The 18152-nt window shown below is 43.6% G+C and overlaps 2 protein-coding genes across 2 annotated transcripts; both read right to left on the reverse strand.

Moving 5' to 3' along the window:
- Nucleotides 1–55: 55 nt before the first annotated feature.
- On the reverse strand, nucleotides 56–6321 carry LOC134546534 (glutathione S-transferase-like). Its single transcript, XM_063389352.1, has 7 exons — nucleotides 6273–6321; nucleotides 5093–5205; nucleotides 4370–4421; nucleotides 2470–2602; nucleotides 1457–1598; nucleotides 691–822; nucleotides 56–371 (listed from the first exon to the last, which is right to left on the reverse strand). Exons 2-7 carry the CDS (start codon nucleotides 5177–5179, stop codon nucleotides 252–254), a joined length of 666 nt encoding a protein of 221 aa, XP_063245422.1. The 5' UTR covers nucleotides 5180–5205; nucleotides 6273–6321; the 3' UTR covers nucleotides 56–251.
- A 2988-nt stretch (nucleotides 6322–9309) lies between these two features.
- Nucleotides 9310–17630, reverse strand: LOC134546540 (glutathione S-transferase-like). Its single transcript, XM_063389361.1, has 7 exons — nucleotides 17493–17630; nucleotides 16314–16426; nucleotides 15591–15642; nucleotides 12122–12254; nucleotides 11684–11825; nucleotides 10048–10179; nucleotides 9310–9724 (listed from the first exon to the last, which is right to left on the reverse strand). Exons 2-7 carry the CDS (start codon nucleotides 16398–16400, stop codon nucleotides 9605–9607), a joined length of 666 nt encoding a protein of 221 aa, XP_063245431.1. The 5' UTR covers nucleotides 16401–16426; nucleotides 17493–17630; the 3' UTR covers nucleotides 9310–9604.
- Nucleotides 17631–18152: the final 522 nt, after the last annotated feature.

The raw sequence follows: 18152 nt of genomic DNA on the forward strand, positions 1-18152 counted from the left end.
CAGACCAGACAGACCTTAGGCATAGAAGTAGCAAGAAATCAATGAACATTTGGGCTTTGAGTATCAATATGAGACTTTATTTCCAGTATTCTCTTTAGTTATTTAAGGCATCGTGTGTTGTCCAATATACCCCTGATCAGTGAACTATTTCCTTTGCTGGTAGGATCAAAAACCTTGGTTTTCAGTGTTTGCATTATTTTGCATGTCAGGAACTATAATGAAATAGAGTTTCTGCCACTTTATGCGGTTGCTCAGTAGAAAATACTGATCACTTTGGATACCTCTTCCTCTCGTACTAGGTGTTTCCTCTGGCTGCCAGGCTGTAGGAATTTCTTTATTGTGGGAATATTGCTTATTCTTGCTTTGAAGCTCTACAAAACAAAACCAAAACAGAACAGTGCTTAAGAATCATTGCAACTGTCACACATTTCAATGTTATCCATGCTCTGAAAGTCACATTCCAGCTTGATGCTGCAGAAGAAATTACATGCTTCCTCCTCTTCTGCTTTTGGGGTTGTAATGACAAAAGGTGGCATAAAACAAACAGTACCTGAGGCCAGCTAAAGTACTTAAGACATTTGATTATGTTCCATGTCACTTCTGACCCTCCCACTCCCCCATATTTCTCAGCTCGTTTAAATCAGTGTTCCTTTCCAAGTCACTATCCATTCAAACTGCCCATTCATTTACCTGCAAGAGAGGAAATTTGGCAAGTACATCAGGCTTCCACTCCTCTGCCATTAAAATTATTTCAAGTAGCTGAACATCTGCTCTGCTGAGCTGGTTGCCAACCAGAAAGTCTTTCCCATGGTCTTTCAAAACCTAGAAACACAAAACCAGAAGGAGATGATGTCTTTTCTCTGTGTTACTTAGCGTGATATCTTCAAAGCAGGGTCACACATTACATAGAGTTGTAAAGAAGGAACTGCAGTTCAAACACCTGTAGTACAAACAATGATCTGATGGCACTGCCACCCTAGGCATAATCTATCAGCTCTTTCTCTTCTACATTTCTGTCTGGCAGCTCAGTTGTGCTCATCTAGATTTGGCTGCTGTAGCTGCATTCAAGGCGAAGCTGTATGAGATACAGAAGGAACTGTAATGCTTTTACAAAGCATGTATGGCTGAGGGGCATCTGTACTTCAGGAGGAAACTTGATGTCAAAGTTGGTGCTGTAGTGTCTCCTGTCTGAAACAACGCACAGATTGAAACAGGGATATTTGTGGAGCTCAGTGTGTGCTGGGGTTTTGCAGCTTAAAATCTCTCCCAGCTTTGAAGTGCCTTCTGTCCCCTCTGTAGTGTCCAGTCTCCATCTTACTCCCAGCACCACCAAAACCAGGGCATTTCTATTCCTGTGCTAGTTTTGCTTCTGTGTTCTACCATAAAACTTTTGTGCCACAAGAATGGATGTTCAAGGTAACAGCATCAATTGAGCTAAAACCTTTTTGCCACATACCTTCTCAAAGACTGGGAAGTATCTGTTTTCTGCCTTGTCCATCATATCAGCAAAATGTTGATCCTTTTCATTTGCTGGTAGGTAGCCATGTTTCATGAGTAACTCATTCAGATCGAACATTCCTTCCACATACATGTCGATTCTGAAAGGAAAACAAAAACTTGGTCAGGTCAAACACAGGAGGTCTGAGCAGCACAACAACTCCTGGTGTAACCTCACTGAGGTGCTGGGAAATCCCTGCCTCTTCTCTCCCACACACACAAATCCTGGCCAAGTCCCCCCAGGAATGCAGTTGCATTGGGGGCAGGCAGAGGGGCAGCTTGGGTGACAAATGCAAAAGTCCTCAGCAAAACCTAAAGACTGCACCCCTTTCACTTCTTTCTGGGACTGAAACCTGTCTGGACAATGGGGTTTTGAACCTGACTACAAAATTGTCATGTGTGTCATCCAAAGTTGTGTCAGAAAACCAATCAGATAGGATAAGTTGAGCAGCAGGTCCATACCATTTCTAGCAACTATCTTGACATGTGTTTAGCAGTGCTTATTAATTTGAAGCATTCCAAAATACCTCAAGTCAAAACATGTGCCCTATGAGTCCTATCATTTAACAACCTGTTATGAACTCCAATTCTATACGAATTCCTGGTCATTAGAGAGAGGAGGGCTTTTCTTTCCTTAAAAGACATTGCCCTGAATGAGATGAGGATAAAATGATGCTGCTGACAACTGCAGCAGAAAATGAAGAGCAGCATCAGTGAGACAATCTGCCCCCGTGACTGCTTTCTTCTGATGACTGCATTGACCTCTGACTGATGTTGCAGGGCCTTGCTTGCCCTGTCTAATCCAGCTGGCTGTCACTGCTGTAGGCATCACCTGCAGTCACAGTCAGCTCATGCTGCACAGAGCACTGCTCTCTCCCACTGAATCTGCCTGGGAGCTGGCATGTCCTTGTGTCACACTGAGCTACAGAGTGAGCTGGGCTCTAACAAGCAGAGGTGGTACTGTTACAGTACAGGGCTCTCTCCTTCAGGTCCTTCCCATAGAGGTTGTGCTTCGTTGCGATGTAGTTCAGGATGGCTCTGGTCTGCACCATCTTCATCCCATCAATCTCGACCAGTGGCAGTTGCTGAAAGAGCAGGGATCCATCTAGGGGAAAGGGAAAAACACAAGGAGACTCTCAGTCCCTGCACAAGAACCAGGAGTGTGTGTTAGGCACACTAACCACATGTATTACTTTTTATTTACAACCTGAATCACTTAGGCTGGATCAAAAATCCCAAGGTCATCAAATCCAGCTTTAAAGCCAACAATTCCTTAATTTCACCACTAAACCATGTCCCTAAGTGCACATCCACACACAGTGACTGCACCATTTCCTTGGGCAGCCTGTTCCAATGCTTGACAACCCTTTTGGTGGCAACCTTCCTCATTCCTACAAGAAGGCATGGAAAATGCTCCCCATGCAACAGCCTTTTCTTAGAGACATGTTAATTACTTCACACTAGAGCAATGATCTTGTGGAAATTTCAGATTTGAGGAAACAGCCAAATGTAGAACTTTTAGCTGGCACACACTGAAAAATACATGCACTGCATGTCCCAAACACAGGTGATTTTCATGGAGGTTAATACAGAGGAGAAGGACTGAAGGATCTGGTCCAGCCACTTTCTGTCATGTTCTGCAAAGTGTATCTGGACTTTCTAAGCACTGGCCAACACACAATGTGAATAATAAGGAAAATAAATAGGACTGTATATATAAAGCAAAAAATTCCTTTGTGAATACTTAACTGGCTTATAAATGGCATCTCAAAATGGGGAACAATGAGTGAGTTCCATGAGATTCCTGCAAGACCTAAATATCACTTGGACAGAGGCTGGAGCCATGCAACTCTTTTTGCTGGCATGCAGAAGCCTTGTCCTAGCAGGAAAGAAGTCAAAATACCTCCAGAAAGAGAGGGATAAGATCAGAGAAGTGAGGAAGTGGTTTGTCTGTAGGGAATCGTATTCCTTGACTCAGATAACTGATCAGCAATGTCCCTCTTTGTATCCATTGTAAGACAATCATACAGGGAAACTGTCTGCTAGTAATAAGGGTGGATTTATTTTTACGCTTGTGTCCCAAAATACTTCTTGAAAGGCAGCCTGTAACAGGGGGACCAAGACATTGTTCCTAAAGGACGGCAGCACTGCAAGTGCTACCTCTGTCTCAGATTGCTGCTGACAGGCCAGGTGAAGAGCACAGACAGGCCATTTGGTGTGGAGGAAACATGATTGCCATGTTCAGGAAGATGGAAGCTGAAGCTGGCACGGTGGGGGGTTGCCTTGGGAGGCAGGAGCACAGCAGAGGTCAACTCAGAAATCTGGAACTCTGTTTTCATGTGGATTATAAAACAACAACTTTGCAGGCAACCTAAAATGCCAGTGAATTTCAAGAGGATCTGATGACAGCAGCCTGTATTGCCATAGGATGGAAGGCAATGGACACAAGCTGAAGCAAAGGAGAGTCAACCATCTGAAGTGAAAGAAAGGCTCTTGGGCAGTGGGGGATGTCCACACAAGCTGTAAATTCTCCATGCTTGGAGATACTCAAAGCCCAGCTGGACATGGTCCTGGGTAACTGGCTGCAGGTGGCCTTGCTTGAAGAGGGGAGGTGAAGCAGAGAGTCTTGAGAGGTCCCTTCTGACCTCAGCCTTTCTGTGAGTCAGTGAAGGTTGAAGCAACTGGGTGGATGATACTGCCTATCACACTGCAGTGTGCACCTCTGAGACCTCAGGTACAATCCAGTTAAAAGATTTGAAGACACTAAGATTTAATAATTCTTAGTTGTTCTCACACAAGTAATTCTAATTTTTATTCTGATTTTTGTTATTACTATTGCTGTTGTTATTATTTCAAAGTAAAGGAAACTTACCCTTCTGTAACTTTTTAAAATCCTCCTTTTTTTCCACATAAGTTTCTTCAAACTGCAGGAAGGAGAGAAGAAAAGTTCTGTTATCATTCCACAATTTAGCTTGTTCCTCATTTAGGTAAAGAAGGCCTGAAGTGATGTGGTTTGTGCAGGTTTTTTTTTTAAAACATAAATCATGTTTGAAAGCTGTCAGGCACGTTGGCCATCATTGTAACAGAAACCCATGGCTCTTGAAACACACAGATTGCCATACTCCATCTCTGGTTTAGTACCAGAATCTGTCAGAGGTTAAAAAAAATATTACACTTCAGTTTACAATTTGCAGTACCTTCAATGGTAAACTACAGTGTAGGAGCAATAATAATCTCTTGTTATTCTGGACATTGGAATTTAACTGGAGGTACTCAGAATTGTAGGTGCTTGATCTGTGTGATCAGAAGATAAGAAGCCAGGTTCTGCTGCTGGAGGTTTGAATTTCTTCTTTCCCTAGCTCCAGGGGAGAAACATTTGTGGTGCTACCAGGGGGCTTTGCACAGGATGCGTGGAAGTGAGACAGGAACTTGCCCCTGCTTAGGGTGAGCTCGTGGTCACTGCTGGCTTGCTCAGCAATGCACTAAATGCATTGAATGGAATGAAATTAAACTGCTGCTCAGTCACCCTTTTCATAAGGAACAGTAAAAGCACATCTGTGTCACAGGATCTCAGTAGAAAAGACCAGAGGCAAACCTCAACCCCAGCTGCTGCCAGCAGCCACCGAATTGGTTCCATTCGGCCCCGTCCATTGAAGTAGTGCAGCCTGGGTTTTCCAGACATGTTTCCACTGCCTGATTTCCTAGGACCTGCAATGAAGAAATCAGTTTTGCAGTTTTCTGTCTCTATCTGGCTCTCAAAGTTGTCTTGTTGGAAACCATCACTTATGGTCCAAGACTTTAATCAATTAACAGAGGAGCTGAAAGATTATATTGAGACACTGCCTTGTATCATTCTGCCTTCAAATGTTTCTTACACTTGCAGAAGAGTTAAGCAAGAACTGTGTACCTAGAGCAGGTACACAGTTTGCTCTGTCAGAGAACCAGTGAATCAAAACTGTTTGCATCCAAAGCGTTGTGTTCTGACCAGAAAGCAGAGGGTGCTCTCTGTGTATGTTGGCATTATCTCAGAATACGTTTACTGTTTAATCAGAATACATGCTATAAACTCAGCAATTGCTGTGCTTTCTCCAGCAGCCGTCATGCTCCAATATAACTGGCCAGGAAGGAATTCTTTCCCCCAGTCAACCTCTTTTCCAACACTCCCTGCTTCTGTAATTTCTTTAGACAAGCCTCCAAAGACATAGAAATGGTTCCTGCCTCTGGTAACATCAGATTTGCCTCTACCACAGGCACAGCCAGAGGGCAATACTTGCTTGGTCCAGCTTCAGCTCTGCTGGAGTTTCAAGCAACAACAGTTTCCAGGCAGGAACTTACAGCAACAAGAGCTTCTAGGCAGACTGTCACCCACCCCACTCAGAACCACGCGTGCACATCAGCCACAAACACACACAAACAGTGCCCAGCCTATGCCAGCCTCACACCTACTGACACCCTGTCAGAGCAAAGCTGAAGCATTAACAGCAGCAAAAGGAAAACACCCAAGCCCCCACCATATTCCCTTGTAAATAACATTCCACCTTCTCTGCAGTGGGAAGGAGGAGGTCAGAGGAAACACTCCCCACTTTTGAGATCTACATTCCTTTTTCTTAATTCTATACTCTTCAAAAGCAGCTGATTAAAATTTTAACATTTGATACCCATAAACCATGTTAGTAAAGAAAGTACATGCACACATTTAATCTATAAAACCCCTTCATTGACTGATTTTCACATACAACAATTCCCTGCATGTCCAAAATAATATCCCCACTTACCTTGTGCACAGTGTAACTCACTCTAAGCTCTCTGCAGCTCTGCATGAATTATATAACTTTGTAGCCCCGCCTACAGAGAGTATTTGAAACAGTTCTCTGCAAATGGGAAATTTCTCTCCCTTAGGGAAACAAAACCAATTAGCTCTGTTTAGTTCCTTCTCACCTACAGAAAATAAATTCCTGACTAATGCTGATTATGTTCAAACGGAAGATAGATGAGAGGTCATGATCATTGGACACATCTGTGCCAGCACAAAATGGTAATATGCCTCTTGTTTTCATTGCTTGGTACCATGCTAGTTAAGAATAATTATAATGGCTGAAAGCTCACACAGTTTAAAAGTATTCTGTTATGCCAACCACACTTTTATTCTAGTACTTTCTGGTTTTTTTTAGTTTTAACACATTGCCATTTCCATAGATCACATCAATTAATTCAGCTTGAGTCTTTCACAAGCTTCTATCCCTTCTTTAGTGTATATTTCTGCAGGACACTTCTGCTGAATTTCATCTCTGGACATCAGGGTTTGCATCCTTTTTTTTTCTGTGAAAAATATTTCCCTGGATATGACTCAATGAAAATACACACCAAGGGCAACTGTGAGAGACAGTGAATGAAGTGTTGTATCCGAAGGCAAACTGCACTCTGCACTCCTGACTGCTTTCTTTGGTCAACTGTACTGATTTCAAAAAGTCAATACCACAGGCACCATCCTGCCTATCTAATCTACATGGTTAATACTGATGTAGGCATTACCTCCAGTCAAGGTCCATATACACATGCAAAATTTTGCTGAATTGCCCTTAAATAATTGCAAGATGTGATATTCTTACGTTACAAAGGGAGGTTGTGTAAATTGCTGTGTTGTTTCAAATGAAAATCCATACTCCAATCTCTAATCAAAATTTTAGTTTTTTATTATATTCGATAAAAAGCGAGCAAGCAGCGCTGGGTGCGCGGGGAGTCTGCGCTCCACCAACACGCACACGAACTTTTAGTTCTGCAAATATTTATTCCATACATATGCAGAAGCCTTTCTCAGCTGTTCTCAGCCTCTTCCCCTCCCCCCAATTTCCCGTTGTGGTGCCTACTGTCTTGGTATGCTGCGTGGGCTCTTTCTTGGTGGTCTTTTAGCTCTCTCTGATGGTCGTTGGGAGGAAGGTGAAATCTTCCTTAGTCATTTTGCTGATCTTAGGTTCTCACACAATTTTGCTTGTATAAGCAGTTTACACGTTGGCTCAATTTCCCATCTACTGTTCACCATATTCTGTCCAGTTGTTTCCCCTCTTAGCCTTATCTGGCAGTTTCTCAGAATTCATCTTTGTACTAGTCTTTATTCCCAAGGTACAATCTCATCATTATATAGATTTTTTTTTTTTTCCTGACACAAATCCTAGTCATATCTCTCACAATGTGTCACACAAAAAAATTGGTTGTTACAGTATGAGGGGCTTTCTCCTTCAGGTCCTTCCTGTACACTAGCTGCAAGTGTTGTCCAAATGCTTCAGTGAGGCAGGAGAGAAACAGCTCCTGCAACAACTCTCTTTAATACAGGTTTTGCTGCTGAAAAATATTGGTTCATTTCCTCTTTTGATGACAAATGCTGGTTCCAGCTGCATGACATTACCTATGAGGAAACAGTTGGCCTTAGCAAGGGCTACAGTGCCCTGAGTTTGCCCAGCTGAAAGCTGCCCGTGCTCTAGTTTGAGCTGGATTTTGGGTGTAGCAGTGTGGAGTTGGATGGTGGTTGCTGCTACCTCTCCCTGAAAAGCATCTCTTCTGCAGAAGCCACTCGGGTGGGCACAGAGACAAGGCACTCAAGTCCACACACACACTCCACGGCTAGCTCAGTGAAGAAAGGCAGGAAGGGTCTCCTGTATAAGTTCTAGTGAGGTTTATTTTGCAGACACACGCCAAAGATTTAAGGGACAGAAAGACTCAGATCAAAGGAATGTCCAGGGTTAAGTATGGGGGTCAGGAGGCAATGGTCTGAACACAGGGGCGGTACAAGAGCAGGGCAAAGGGCAGTGACCTATAGAGGACATGAGGGCAGACCATCAGCAATACCACAACCAATGGGGAAACAGGGAAAGGAGAACCCTTCTTAAACTGGGGACATATATGAACAATAGAGGTGGACAAGGCCCATGGGCCAAGGGGAAAAGCAAAACTCGGGTAGATCAACATCATGCAGCAGAGCATCTGAGAGGAAGCCTTTTTACTCACCGCAAGCTGTGAGGCTTTCCTGAAGCCTATGGTAGATTGTTCCTAGGCGTTGGCATAGAAGTTCCCCTGACAGGCTCAGAGAACTCCACATTAGGGCACTGGCTCCTTCTTTCACAAATCTGGTTTGTCAGGTGTTTAAATAATATCACAGAATCATAGAATGGTTTGGGTTAGAAGAGAACGTTAAAGATCATCTAGTTTGAACCCTCCTGCCCCGGGCAAGAACACCTTTCACTGCATAAAAGTGTATTTTAACAAAGTGCAACAGTCTTGCTAACCTCAGTAGTGGAGCTTGATTGAAGTGATTACAATCACTACACCTAGTATAAAATGTGGTTTAATATATATACAGTGATGTAAGTCAATATGGATTCCTACATTCCAAGGTCTCACTAACACCTGACACTCTCCTGACTCCTTTCTCAGTAAATTTTAAACTGGTAACAAGCATTTGTTCCTCAGAGTCTGCAAAGTGCTTTTAGCTGCTACAAGAGACCTTCTGAAAAAGGAAACATTGGTCAAACTGCAGTACAAGAGTTTCAGTGTCTAGTGACAAAGCAGAAGTGCTGAAGGACCTCTGGTCTAAGCATATTTCCTGTTAATCTCAGAGGAAAGCTGAATCCAAACCCTTCATCCTCAGCTAACCAGAACCTGCAGGCTTTTCCTGGCATTCCCCAGAAAAAAATAGATTACCTTCTGTTTGGGATAATCTCTCCTAATTTTCCAACAATTCCTGGGAAGGTCAGAAAAACAGACCCAGACAGACCTTAGGCATAGAAGTAGCAGCAAGAAATCAATGAACAGCTGGGCTTTGAATATCAATAGTGAGACTTTATTTCAGGTATTCTCTTTAGTTATTTAAGGCATCGTGTGTTATCCAATATACCCCTGATCAGTGAACTATTTCCTTTGCTGGTAGGCTCATGTAGCTTTACCTTGAAGTGTTTGCAGTAGGCTAAAACCACTCCTGTACTAGGAAAGAGAGATCAAACCCTTTTTTTTCACTCCTTCTAATAATTTGACATTGCCACTTTTTTCATGAGTTTCACTTTGCAAATATCTGCAAATACGATGTAACAGAGTTTCTGAGGCATTAGGATGCTGCTCAGAAGAAAATTCTCATCACTTTGTCCATAAGATCATCATCTGGTCGTGGTTTCCTCTGGCTGCCAGGCTGTAGGAATTTCTTTATTGTGGGAATATTGCTTATTCTTGCTTTGAAGCTCTACAAAACAAAACCAAAACAGAACAGTGCTTAAGAATCATTGCAACTTTCACACATTTCAATGTTATCCATGCTCTGAAAGTCACATTCCAGCTTGATGCTGCAGAAGAAATTGCATGCTTCCTCCTCTTCTGCTTTTGGGGTTGTAGAGACAGAAGGTGGCAATAACAATGAGTATGTGAGGGAGGCCAGGCAGAAGTTCTTAGGGTGCCTGATTATTCTCCATGTCACTTCTGACCCTCCCACTCCCCCATATTTCTCAGCTCGTTTAAATCAGTGTTCCTTTCCAATTCATTATCCATTCAAACTGCCCATTCATTTACCTGCAAGAGAGGAAATTTGGCAAGTATATCAGGCTTCCACTCTTCTACCATTAAAATGATTTCAAGTAGCTGAACATCTGCCTTGCTGAGCTGGTTGCCAACCAGAAAGTCTTTCCCATGGTCTTTCAAAACCTAAAAACCCAAAACCAGAAGGAGATGATGTCTTTTCTCTGTGTTACTTAGCGTGATATCTTCAAAGCAGGGTCACACATTACATAGAGTTGTAAAGAAGGAACTGCAGTTCAAACACCTGTAGTACAAACAATGATCTGATGGCACTGCCATCCTAGGCATAATCTATCAGCTCTTTCTCTTCTACATTTCTGTCTGGCAGCTCAGTTGTGCTCATCTAGATTTGGCTGCTGTAGCTGCATTCAAGGCGAAGCTGTATGAGATACAGAAGGAACTGTAATGCTTTTACAAAGCATGTATGGCTGAGGGGCATCTGTACTTCAGGAGGAAACTTGATGTCAAAGTTGGTGCTGTAGTGTCTCCTGTCTGAAACAACGCACAGATTGAAACAGGGATATTTGTGGAGCTCAGTGTGTGCTGGGGTTTTGCAGCTTTACTTCTCTCCCAGCTTTGAAGTGCCTTCTGTCCCCTCTGTAGTGTCCAGTCTCCACCTTCCTCCCAGCACCACTGTTGGCGGTTAGATTCAGCGTTTTTGTTACAGAATTTTTCCCCGTAAGTTGCCAGGAAACTACTGAGTACTTACAGGTGCTTGAGGAAAACAAAGAAGTGGCCACTGGAGAGTGCAGCACCGGGCTACACCTTTTTGTGGTCTCTGGGAGTTTTCTCTCAGAGGGGAAATGATACCGGAAAGTTTGAGGGCAGGTAAAGGACAAGGGTGGTGGCAGCTACACTCGGTCTTGCTCTCAGCATCGGGGAGAGGGCAGGCAGCCAGGCTGTTGCTTGCTGCGGGAGTAGTTCACTGTCACCACAAAGTCTGGTTCTGAGAAATCTACCACCATTCTCTTCATGCGCTCAGGAATTCTCAGCTTGCCTCCTTCTGCCCTGCTGGAGCTAGGCCGGCCCTGTCCCGCCCCCGTTTCTTCAGCACTGCTTTAAGGCTTTCTGCTACGCTGTACCCCTGCACTGCCCTGCCCTGCCCGGCCGGGACATCCCTGCCGTTCCAGCTACCACCGACGGATCCATCTCATCCATCTCATCCATCTCATCCATCTCATCTGCCAGCCCGGGATTTTCCACCGTTCCAGCTTGGTGCTCTCGAAGTCTGGCCGGGGCATCGAGATCAAACTGCCTCGGGCATTGTGAAACAAAGCCCCTCGAGATTCCTGGTTCTGTTGTTTTGTTGTTAATGCTGTAGGTGTTGTTTGTTTGCCTTGTTATACATACTAGTAAAGAACTGTTATTCCTATCCCTATATCTTTTCCTGAGAGACCACTTAATTTTCAAAATTATAATTTGGAGGGAGGGAGTTTGAAGTCTCCATTCCAAGGGAGGCCCTACCCTCCCTAGCATACACCTGTCTTTCAAACTAAGACAACCATCAAAACCAGAGCATTTATATATTCCTTTGGTTTTGCTTCTGTGTTCTACTATAAAACTTGTGTGGATCCAAGATGGATATTCAATGTAACAGCATCAATTGAGAGACAATCTCATTGCCACATACCTTCTCAAAGACTGGGAAGTATCTGTTTTCTGCCTTATCCATGATATTTGCAATTTGTTGACCTCTTTTGTCTGGTGGTGTAATTTCATACATAACGAATAATTCGTTCAGATCGAACATTCCTTCCACATACATGTCGATTCTGAAAGGAATAGATCAACTTCGTCAGGTCAAACACAGGAGGTCTGAGCAGCACAACAACTCCTGTCATAACCTCACTGAGGTCCTGGGAAATCCCTGCCTCTTCTCTCCCACACACAAAAATCCTGGCCAAGTTCCCCCAGGAATGCAGTTGCACTGGGGGCAGGCAGAGGGGCAGCTTGGGTGAAAGACTGCTCTCTCCCACTGAATCTGCCTGGGAGCTGGCATGTCCCTGTGTCACACAGAGCTACAGAGTGAGCTGGGCTCTAACAAGCAGAGGTGGTACTGTTACAGTACAGGGCTCTCTCCTTCAGGTCCTTCCCATAGAGGTTGTGCTTCGTTGCGATGTAGTTCAGGATGGCTCTGGTCTGCACCATCTTCATCCCATCGATCTCCACCATTGGCACTTGCTGAAAGAGCAGGGATCCATCTAGGGGAAAGGGAAAAACACAAGGAGACTCTCAGTCCCTGCACAAGAACCAGGAGTGTGTGTTAGGCACACTAACCACATGTATTACTTTTTATTTACAACCTGAATCCCTTAGGCTGGATAAAAAAATCCCAAGGTCATCAAATCCAGCTTTAAAGCCAACAATTCCTTAATTTCACCACTAAACCATGTCCCCAAGTGCACATCCACACACAGTGACTGCACCATTTCCTTGGGCAGCCTGTTCCAATGCTTGATAACCCTTTTGGTGGCAACCTTCCTGAATCTTACAAGAAGGCATGGAAAATGCTCCCCATGCAACAGCCTTTTCTTAGAGACATGTTAATTACTTCACACTAGAGCAATGATCTTGTGGAAATTTCAGATTTGAGGAAACAGCCAAATGTAGAACTTTTAGCTGGCACACACTGAAAAATACAAGCACTGCATGTCCCTAATACAAGTGATTTTCATGGAGGTTAATACAGAGGAGAAGGACTGAAGGATCTGGTCCATCCAGCTTCTGTCATGTTTTGCAAAGTTCATCTGGACTTTCTAAGCACTGGCCAACACACAATGCAATGAGAAGGAAAATAAATAAGAGTGAATATAAGAGCCTGTAATGATTTTAAATTCACAACCATACAGAAACACCAAATTATGCAGAGGTTTCACATTCGCTGAACTATGGTTGTTAAATTTAGTGTAGTGGTTTAAATATTTTCTTTTTGTGAAAATAATATTAGGAGAAAAAGGCAAAACAGGCTCAATTTAACGATAAAAAAATAGATAGATTTATTAACACATACCAAAAGAAAGAGGGGGAAAAAATGAAAGCTTTTAAAGCACCCCCCTCTGAATGGTTTACTTTCTCACATACAACATAAAGAGAAAAAAGTTGTAATTTTCAGTCAGTTTCACCATTCAAACACAATCTTTCATCAGTTCTTTTAGGAAAAGATTCTCTCTTAGAAACTTCTATGGAATTTCTCAATCAACAACATAAAAGTTGCCTTGTGGGTCTCATCTCTCACAAAGACAGCTGCCCAGAAACCTGCCTTTGGGAGGTTCCTCCCAATAGCAGCTTTGTCAACACTGCATATGGGCCATGTCTGCTTATTAGGGGTACTGTTTAAGAATGCCTCTTCTAGTATAAAACAAAGATTCTCTTCTATTTCCAAAGTCATCTTCATCCCAAAAACTAAAAATCTCCTTTCGCTTATGAGCAAAGAGCTTCATATCACTTTTAACAAGAGCTTTACATCCCCCCAACAGCATTCATATGTTACAAGAAAAATAGTCTCTTGTCCATAGTTTACGAGAGACATCCAGCCAAATTAGGCCACTCCTTCTCCTTTGTTCCAAATAGTCTTTTCACTCACTCTTCACCAATTTCAAGTGTCATGCTATGTCTCTTTATAGTTCCATCACTTTGTCTGTTCCCACTTCAGGAAGGGCTGGTGCTCTGGGGGTTCCATTTGCTGGCAAGAAGGAGTTAAAACTTGCCCAGGCCTGTGGTGCTCATGCTGGGCGGGCGGCAGCTGCGAAGATCTCCAAGCCATGCCGGTAGAAGAGGCTGGTGGATGCCTTCTTTCCCCCCTTGATCTGATCTAAGACAGCTCAGCTCGGGGCTGCCAGCAGAGTGTGCAGCTCCCTTTCCTGGCTGCTGGCTGCTCCCAGGCCCGGCCATGGCCTGGCCCCTCTGCCACGGCCTCCAGCACGGACCAGCCCTGAGGAGCCAGAGCCCCCCGTGTGCCCCGCTGGCAGAAAAGGGGCTCAGCCGGGGAGAGAAGGGGCCCAGCTGGGGAGAAGAGGAGCTCGGCTCAGCCGCCCAGGCTGCTCCCCACAGCAGCGGCTCCCAGGGACCCGGCCTGGCCGCCCAAGGCTGAGCGGGCCTAATCCAGGCCCCGCCGCGGCCCACGATGTCACCTGGTGGTTTACTGAGAAAAAAGAGAGGGAGGGCTCAAACAAAGCCTGAGTTTTATATGGGTATTACCAAAAGTCACATTCTCTTTTCTCAGTGGTCAAACCACATGACAATAGTCAAGAACTGGCCCTTGATAGGTCCTTGTATTTTCTAAAGAAATCTAAGGTCTTAACAGGGTAATAGTCTGTATTGTTCTTTCATTAAAAATCAAACTGTGTAAACCCATAACAAGGCATAAAATGTCTTTGTGACTATTGTATAAGCTTTATAAATGGCATCTCATCTGTACAGGCATGAAGTGGGGAACAATGAGTGAGTTCCATGACATTCCTGCAAAACCCAAATATCATTTGGACAGAGGCTGGAGCCATGCAACTCTTTTTGCTGGCATGCAGAAGCCTTGTCCTAGCAGGAAAGAACTCAAAATACCTCCAGAAAGAGAGGGATAAGATCAGAGAAGTGAGGAAGTGTTTTTGTTGAGGGAATCATATTCCTTGTCTGAGATAACTGATCAGCTATGTCCCTCTTTGTAGCCATTGTAAGACAATCATACAGGGAAACTGTCTGCTAGTAATAAGGGTGATTTATCTTTCTGCTTGTGTCCCAAAATACTTTTTGAAAGGCAGCCTGTAACAGGGGGACCAAGACATTCTTCCTAAAGGACGGCAGCACTGCAAGTGCTACCCCTGTCTCAGATTGCTGCTGACAGGCCAGGTGAAGAGCACAGACAGGCCATTTGGTGTGGAGGAAACATGATTGCCATGTTCAGGAAGATGGAAGCTGAAGCTGGCACGGTGGGGGGTTGCCTTGGGAGGCAGGAGCACAGCAGAGGTCAACTCAGAAATCTGGAACTCTGTTTTCATGTGGATTATAAAACAACAACTTTGCAGGCAACCTAAAATGCCAGTGAATTTCAAGAGGATCTGATGACAGCAGCCTGTATTGCAGTAGGATGGAAGGCAATGGACACAAGCTGAAGCCAAGGAGAGTCAACCATCTGAAGTGAAAGAAAGGCTCTTGGGCAGTGGGGGTTGTCCACACAAGCTGTAAATTCTCCATGCTTGGAGATACTCAAAGCCCAGCTGGACATGGTCCTGGGTAACTGGCTGCAGGTGGCCTTGCTTGAAGAGGGGAGGTGAAGCAGAGAGTCTTGAGAGGTCCCTTCTGACCTCAGCCTTTCTGTGAGTCAGTGAAGGTTGAAGCAACTGGGTGGATGATACTGCCTATCACACTGCAGTGTGCACCTCTGAGACCTCAGGTACAATCCAGTTTAGAGATTTTCTTTTTAAGACATTAAGACTTTGGAATTCTTAATTGTTCTCACACAAGTAATTCTACAATAATTTTAATTCTGATTGTTGTAATTATTCTATTGCTGTTGTTATTCTTTCAAAGTAAAAGAAACTTACCCTTCTGTAATTTTGTCAGATCCTCCTTTGTTTCCATATAAGTTTCTTCAAACTGCAGGAAGGAGAGAAGAAAAGTTCTGTTGTCAATCCATGATTTAGCTTCTTCCTCATATAGGTAGAGAAGGCCTAAAGAGATGTGTTTTGGGCAATTTTATTTTTAAAAATATGAATCATGTTTGAAAGCTGTCAGGCACATTGGCCACCACTATAACAGAAACCCATGGCTCCTGAAACACCCAGATTGCCATACTCCATCTCTGGTTTAGTATCAGAATCTGTCAGAGGTTAAAAAAAATATTACACTTCAGTTTACAATTTGCAGTACCTTCAATGGTAAACTACAGTGTAGGAGCAATAATAATCTCTTGTTATTTTGGACATGGTAATTTAACTGAAGGTACTCAGAATTGCAGGTGCTTGACCTGTGTGATCAGAAGATAAGAAGCCAGGTTCTGCTGCTGGAGGTTTGAATTTCTTCTTTCCCTAGCTCCAGGGGAGAAGCATTTGTGGTGCTACCAGGGGGCTTTGCACAGGATGCGTGGAAGTGAGACAGGAACTTGCCCCTGCTTAGGGTGAGCTCGTGGTCACTGCTGGCTTGCTCAGCAATGCACTAAATGCATTGAATGAAATGAAATGAAACTGCTGCTCAGTCACCCTTTTCATAAGGAACAGTAAAAGCACATCTGTGTCACAGGATCTCAGTAGAAAAGACCAGAGGCAAACCTCAACCCCAGCTGCTGCCAGAAGCCACCGAATTGGTTCCATTCGGCCCCGTCCATTGAAGTAGTGCAGCCTGGGTTTTCCAGACATGTTTCCACTGCCTGATTTCCTAGGACCTGCAATGAAGAAATCAGTTTTGCAGTTTTCTGTCTCTATGTGGCTCCCAAAGTTGTCTTGTTTGGAACCATGATTCATCATTTAGGTTTGAGACTTTAATCAATTAACAGAGGAGCTGAAAGATTATATTGAGACACTGCCTTGTATCATTCTGCCTTCAAATGTTTCTTACACTTGCAGAAGAGTTAAGCAGAACTCTGTACTTAAAGCAATTGGCCCAGTCAGAGAATCAAAACCATTTGCATCCAAAGTGTTGTGTTCTGACCAGAAAGCAGAGGGTGCTCTCTGTGTATTTTGGCATTATCTCAGAATACAGTTTACTGTTTAATCAGAATACATGCTATAAACTCAGCAATTGCTGTGCTTTCTCTGGCAGCCATCATGCTCCAATATAACTGGCCAGGAAGGAATTCTTTCCCCCAGTCAGCCTCTTTTCCAACACTCCCTGCTTCTGTAATTTCTTTAGACAAGCCTCTAAAGACATAGAAATGAATTCTGCCTCTGGTAACATCAGATTTGCCTTTACCACAGGCACAGCCAGAGGGCAATACTTGCTTGGTCCAGCTCCAGCTCTGCTGGAGTTTCAAGCAACAACAGTTTCCAGGCAGGAACTTACAGCAACAAGAGCTTCTAGGCAGACTGTCACCCACCCCACTCAGAACCACGTGTGCACATCAGCCACAAACACACACAAACAGTGCCCAGCCTATGCCAGCCTCACACCTACTGACACCCTGTCACAGCAAAGCTCAAGCATTAATAGCAGCAAAAGGAAAACACCCAAGCCCCCACCATATTCCCTTGTAAATAACATTCCATCTTCTCTGCAGAGGGAAGGAGGAGGTCAGAGGAAACACTCCCCACTTTTGAGATCTACATTCCTTTTTCTTAAAGCTGTACTCTTCAAAAGCAGCTGATTAAAAATTTAACATTTGATACCCATAAACCATGTTAGTAAAGAAAGTACATGCACACATTTAATCTATAAAACCCCTTCACTGACTGATTTTCACATACAACAATTCCCTTCATTTTTAGGGAAAAATAAAGAGAAAACCCACTTACCTTGTGCACAGTGTAACTCACTCTAAGCGCTCTGCTGTTCTGCCTTGAGATTATATAACTCTGTAGCCCCTCCTACACAGAGTATTTTAGACAGTTCTGTGCAGACGGGAAACTTCTCTCTCTTAAGCCAACAAAACCAATCAGCTCTGTTTAGTTCCTTCTCACCTACAGAAAATAAATTCCTGACGAATGCTGATTATGTTCAAACGGAAGATAAATGAGAGGTCATGATCAGTGGAAAATCTGTGCCAGCACAAAATGGTAATATGCCTCTTGTTTTCATTGCTTGGTACCATGCTAGTTAAGAATAATTATAATGGCTGAAAGCTCACACAGCTTAAAAGAATACTGCTATGCCAATCACACTTTTCTTCTAATATTATCTGTTTTTTTTAGTTTTAGCACATTGCCTTTTTCCATAGATCACATCAATTAATTCAGCTCTAATCTTTCACAAGCTTTTATGCCTTCCTGCAAGGACACTTCTGAAGTAATTCATCTCTGGCATCTCAGTTGCTTTGCTTTTTTTTTCTTGTGAGAAATTTTTCCCTGAATTGACTCATTGAAAATATACACCAAAGACAACTGTGAGAGACAGTGAATGAAGAGTGCCATCAGAAGGCAAACGGCACTCTGCACTCTGGACTGCTTTCTTTGGTC

Source organism: Prinia subflava, chromosome 2, assembly GCF_021018805.1.
Source record: "Prinia subflava isolate CZ2003 ecotype Zambia chromosome 2, Cam_Psub_1.2, whole genome shotgun sequence".
Lineage (NCBI taxonomy): Eukaryota > Metazoa > Chordata > Aves > Passeriformes > Cisticolidae > Prinia > Prinia subflava.

Excerpts from the sequence above, each read along its gene's own strand:
- LOC134546534 (XM_063389352.1), bottom strand. The coding sequence starts at position 5,179 with ATGTCTGGAAAACCCAGGCTGCACTACTTCAATGGACGGGGCCGAATG. Across the intron at positions 4,422-5,092 it reads TGGCAGCAGCTGGGGTTGAG|TTTGAAGAAACTTATGTGGA; the intron begins GTTTGCCTCTGG and ends TCCTTCCTGCAG. Across the intron at positions 823-1,456 it reads ACTTCCCAGTCTTTGAGAAG|GTTTTGAAAGACCATGGGAA; the intron begins GTATGTGGCAAA and ends TTGTGTTTCTAG.
- LOC134546540 (XM_063389361.1), bottom strand. The coding sequence starts at position 16,400 with ATGTCTGGAAAACCCAGGCTGCACTACTTCAATGGACGGGGCCGAATG. Across the intron at positions 11,826-12,121 it reads GACCTGAAGGAGAGAGCCCT|AATCGACATGTATGTGGAAG; the intron begins GTACTGTAACAG and ends TATTCCTTTCAG. Across the intron at positions 9,725-10,047 it reads CCAAATTTCCTCTCTTGCAG|AGCTTCAAAGCAAGAATAAG; the intron begins GTAAATGAATGG and ends TTTGTTTTGTAG.